The sequence below is a fragment of the Perognathus longimembris genome, chromosome 28 (genome assembly GCF_023159225.1).
Source record: "Perognathus longimembris pacificus isolate PPM17 chromosome 28, ASM2315922v1, whole genome shotgun sequence".
Taxonomy (NCBI): domain Eukaryota; kingdom Metazoa; phylum Chordata; class Mammalia; order Rodentia; family Heteromyidae; genus Perognathus; species Perognathus longimembris.
In genome coordinates, this window is record NC_063188.1 from 61,815,122 (window position 1) to 61,820,464 (window position 5,343).

General features: G+C 48.1%; 1 protein-coding gene across 1 annotated transcript; it reads left to right on the plus strand.

Moving 5' to 3' along the window:
- The first annotated feature begins 2,559 nt into the window (after nt 1–2,559).
- P2ry4 (pyrimidinergic receptor P2Y4) lies at nt 2,560–3,726 on the plus strand. The gene has a single exon (XM_048335374.1). The coding sequence runs from the start codon at nt 2,560–2,562 to the stop codon at nt 3,724–3,726; it is 1,167 nt and encodes a 388-aa protein (XP_048191331.1).
- The last annotated feature ends 1,617 nt before the right edge of the window (nt 3,727–5,343 follow it).

The window sequence follows — 5,343 nt, forward strand, 5'->3', positions numbered from 1 at the left end:
AGGAGGGAATAAAGTTAGCCATAGCTCAAAAAATAAGCTAGACACAGTAGTTTATACCTAATCCCAACTATATAGACATGAAATTTATGTAAGATGATAATGGTCTGAAGCCTGCCCTGGTAAGAACATGAGAGTCTATTAAAAATAACTAAAGCAAAAAAGGGTGAGTGTAGCTCAAGTGATAGAGACTCTGCCTAGCTATGATGAGGCCTTGAATTCAAATCTCAAATGAACTTCATCTTTTCCTAAATGTACTTTCACAGCATTCCTCATACATTTCCAAAGGATATCCATTTTTCTAGCTGCTTAGGCCAGGTACTACTTTGGAGACGTCTTAATATGTAGCCCAGGTGGGCTTTGAATTTGTGATTTTCCTGTCTCAGATTCCTGAGTGCTAGGTTTACAGGTGTACACCACTATGCCCAATTTAAAGTAATTCTGTGGTGTGTGTGTGTGTGTGTGTGTGTGTGTGTGTGTGTGTGTGTGTGTGTTGGTAATGGGGCTTGAACTTAGGGCCTTGTGCTCTCCTTTAGCTTTTTCATTTAAGGCTGAGACTCTATCACTTCTTGGAGTCATTATTGAACTTACTTTTTTTTTGTTTTTGTTTTTGCTGCCAGTCCTGGGGTATGGACTCAGGGCCTGAGCACTGTCCCTGGCTTCTTTTTGCTCAAGGCTAGCACTCTACCTCTTGAGCCACAGCACCACTTCCGGCTTTTTTCTATATATGTGGTGCTGAGGAATCGAACCCAGGGCTTCATGTATACGAGGCGAGCACTTTACCACTAGGCCATATCCCCAGCCCCTGAACTTACTTTTTTCTCACACAACACCTCAGTAAATTTTGTCTCACTTTCCAAAATCTATCCAGAATCTGACTAGTCCTCATCACTTCTGATACCTCGGTTCCAGCTACCATCATTTTCTATTGGCATCAACCTCTTTCCTGGCCTTCCCTGTGCCACCAGCCCTTTAGGCAGTCTATTCTCACTGTAGAGCTGGCTTGTAAGCCTCCCACATACAAATCAGACTGAACGACTGGCCTGTAAACCCTCAGCGGCTTTCTATCACACAGTCAAACCAGTCCTTACAATGGCCTCCAAGGACCTTCACAGGATCCCTGCCGTACTCTCTGCTCCTGTTGGAGATCTTTCCCTTCCTAACAAAACCTGTCTTCAGTCAAGTCACTCAAATATTTAAAAATGCAATTCTGTCATCCTCCTTTCCTTCCTTATATCTTTTCCCATTTTTATTTTTCTTTCTAACAATAATCATACATAAGTTTGGGAGTTACAATCTAGCTATGTTCAAACCTAGAACTGGCTCCAGTAAATATTGCTTGATCCTTTCCTTAAATCACAATTAGTCACCTAGAAGGGCAAGTCATCACCCCAAGTCAACCATGGATGCTGGAGTGTGGTCTGAAGGCAGGCTTGTCAGGCTTTAGGTGTTGCTTCTATACTTATTGCAAAATACTTAAACTATCTGTTCCCTTGTTTTCTCATCAGCAAAGTAGGGTCAGTAATAGAATTTACTTGTCAGAGAGCCTGTAGGGTCATTAGTAAATATAAAGTCCTTAGAACAGTGACCAGGACACAAAAAGGGCTATGTAAACATTTGCTATAACTATAGGCATATTGAGTTAAGCTGTATATAGTAGTTCAGGCTTTCTAAAAATCACTCTGTATTATTTTACAGAGGCCCATGTTACAATGAACTTTCCATGCTTCGACTCACTTGTGCACTATTTACACAGTCTTCCAGTAAGGTAGTTACATTCAGAGGCCTGGTTCATCCTTGGATGTTTCCTTGTGCACTCCCTCCCATAATCATTTTGAAGCTGTTAAATAGTAATCTCACGGAGCTCCAGTTTCCCAATCTGTATGCTGAGTGGGTTGGACTAGATAGTCTTCAAGGGCTTTGCCAGTTCTGACAATCTCCTGGGATGGGACAGGCCCCACTAGAGCCCCACCCCCTCCAATATGCCCTCTGGCTGCCAAGAGGAAGGGAGACAGTCAGCTGAGCTGAGCTTCCAGGGGACCAGGTAGGAGATGTGCCAAGGTTCTTGAATAAAGGTGGTGGTGGGGCTACTGGGTTGTAGGCAGGTGGTGGTAAGGTGTCAGGGGCAGACAAAATATAGAGAACTGAAACTAGAGCAAGAAGTGAGATGAAGGCACTGTGGAGGAGAGAGGCCCTTGTTACTTGGGCCAAAGCTGTGATGATGAGTTAGGAGACAACTTTAATTGGGGCATCTCCCCACTTAGGAAGGTGTTGATCAGCTTCCACACATTTCAGCGACCAGACAAGTCATCTGCAGAAGGAGATCAACCGAAACTCACTGCCAGCCCTTCTAAGCCCCAGCATTGCCTACTACCCATCACTTCCTGGGCTGGACCAAAGGGAGCTCAGGTATGGGCCTAGCTTGCACTCAGATGAGCTCCTTCTGGCTCTAAGTGCCTACCCAATGCTCTCTCTGTTCTTTGCCTTTTCTTTTTTTCCCCTAGGAGGAACCAAGGGAATCCCAATCACCCTCATTTCTACACTATCTCCCTTTAGGGGGCCATGACCAGTACCCAACCCTTGCTGTTCTCATCCTTAAGCTCCAAGCCAAGTCCTGGAGAGGATGAGGTAGAGCTGAACTGCTGGTTCAATGAAGACTTCAAGTTCATTCTGCTGCCTGTGAGCTATGCCATTGTCTTCATCCTGGGCCTAGGCCTCAATGCTCCAACTCTCTGGCTCTTCCTCTTCCGCCTCCGCCCCTGGGATGCAACAGCCACCTATATGTTCCATTTGGCCTTGTCAGATACCTTGTATGTGTTATCCCTGCCCACTCTTGTCTACTACTATGCAGCCCACAACCACTGGCCCTTTGGCACTGGGCTCTGCAAGTTCGTTCGTTTCCTCTTCTACTGGAACCTCTATTGCAGTGTGCTGTTTCTTACCTGCATCAGTGTGCACCGCTACTTGGGCATCTGCCACCCACTGCGGGCACTCCGCTGGGGCCGCCCTCACTTTGCAAGACTTCTCTGCCTGGCAGTTTGGTTGGTGGTAGCTGGCTGTCTGGTGCCCAACTTGTTCTTTGTTACAACCAGCATCAGAGGGGCCACCATCCTGTGCCATGACACCACTCGGCCTGAGGAGTTTGATCACTATGTACATTTCAGCTCAGCAGTCATGGGGCTGCTTTTTGGCTTGCCCTGCCTGGTGACTCTGGTTTGCTATGGGCTCATGGCCCGGCGCCTGTATCGGCCCTTGCCAGGGGCTGCCCAACCATCTTCTCGTCTGCGATCTCTGCGGACCATCATTGTGGTGTTGACTGTCTTCGCTGTGTGCTTCGTACCTTTCCACATCACTCGCACCATTTATTACCTGACAAGGCTGCTGAAAGCTGACTGCCAGGTGTTGAACATTGTCAACGTGGTCTACAAAGTGACTCGGCCCCTGGCCAGTGCCAATAGCTGTCTGGATCCAGTGCTCTACCTGTTCACTGGGGACAAATATCGTCGCCAGCTCTGGCAGCTCTGTAGAGGGGGCAAGCTGCAGTGCCCCACGGCGGCCTCCTCCCTGGCACTGGTGACTTTGCCTGAAGATAGCAGCAGCAGGTGGGCTCTTTCCTCCCAGTATTATGGCTCTCCTGCCAATAGGGCAGATACAATGGGAGCAAAAAAGGAAAGAAAAGGGACTGAGTGCAGGGCAGAGGTGAAGGGATCCATTGGTTATACCTGCTGAGACATGCTAGCTGCCTCTCCTCCGTTTTAATTTTGGTGCTGGTATTGTGAGATTGAACTCAGGACCTTGAGCTCTTGCTTCACATTTTTTCCCCTCAAGGCTGAGGCTTACCACACAAGCCACCTCTCCACTTCTAACTTTTTGATGGTTAATTGGAGATACAAGCCTTTCAGATTTGTCTTTCCAGGCTGGTTTCAAACTACAATCCTCAGATCTCAGCCCCTGTGTAACTAGGATTTATAAGGGTGAGGTACCAGCACCCAGCTGATCTCTTTGCTGGTGTTGTTTTTTTAATCCAAAGGCAGTTAATCCTCTGCCTCTACTTCTTTCTATCTTTTGGTCCCTTCCTGAGCCTGTTGGTAATGGGGCTTGAGCCTGCAGGGCCTCCCCAGTACTCTTTCTCCACTCCACTTCCCCCAAGTTCTCCTAACAGAAGGCATTTCTCCAAGCAGAGCAGAGCATTCAACTGGAGGGTGGAGAGGGCGAGTCCATGGCAGCATTGTCTGATGTATCTGATAGAGATAGCTAGAATCAGGAAGTAGAGGCACAGCATATCAGACATTCCACATGCCATATGTGCCATGTGAATACCCACACCCCTTCTTGCTTCTCCCTTAGAAGACAGGATCATCTTGCCTGCCAAGGTGCTGAAATAGGGCACCATCCCAATGAACCTGCGTGACAGGGTGCCACGTGCAGTTGGATGCCTGGCACTATTGAACTGGCAAAGAGCCACAAGATAGAGTTGTGCCATGATGGTGGGAACCCTGAGGAACCTCAGGTGGTGGTGGGGGGGCAGGGCCTGGGCTGATTGCAGCCTTTGGAACAGCCATGGGATGGGATCCTCTTTATGATGTTTGCTGAGAACATGTTTGTTAGCTTTCCTGTTTCTCACAAAAGAAAAGTAGACAGCTCGCATGGAGATGGAGGAGCTTCCAGTAGGTGGCTGTGCCAGGACGGGGGTAGAGCAGGTTTGTGAAGAGGATAGGGTAGTGACAAGAATCCATACCTAGAACTGTTTCTTTACTGGTTTTCTTTCTCTTTTTCTCTGTCTCTCTATCTCTCTCATTTCGTCTCCTCCTCCTCCTCCTCCTCCTCCTCCTCCTCCTCCTCCTCCTCCTCCTCCTCTTCCTCCCCCCTCCCCCCTCCTCCTCCTCCTCCATGTCCCTGAGCTTCTTTTGCTCAAGGCTACCACTCTACCACATAAGCCGCAGCACCACTTCTGGCTTCTATGTGGTACTGAAGAATGGAACACGGGGCCTCATGCATACTACGTAAGCACTCTACCATCAAGCCACATTCCCAGACCTTTCTCTCTCATTTCTGCCCCCAGATAAATGATAAACCTGACCACTAGCTCTCTCTGGAGGATTGCAAGGCTGGGGCTAGGCACTGGGACTACCACCCCATCACCTGAGTTTTCCATGAGAATGTGTGTTTATACATGCACGCCCATTCCCTCTGGAGTTGCCTTCCATAGAGTTAGATCCCAGCCTTGTCTTACTTTTGTCCCATTCTTGCTGATCTGGCTCTGATCTCTTACTTGTCTACAGATGCCAAATTCTTATTGACTTCTTGAGGGTTCTCTCTTTTGCTCCCTTCCCCTCTCTGGAGAGT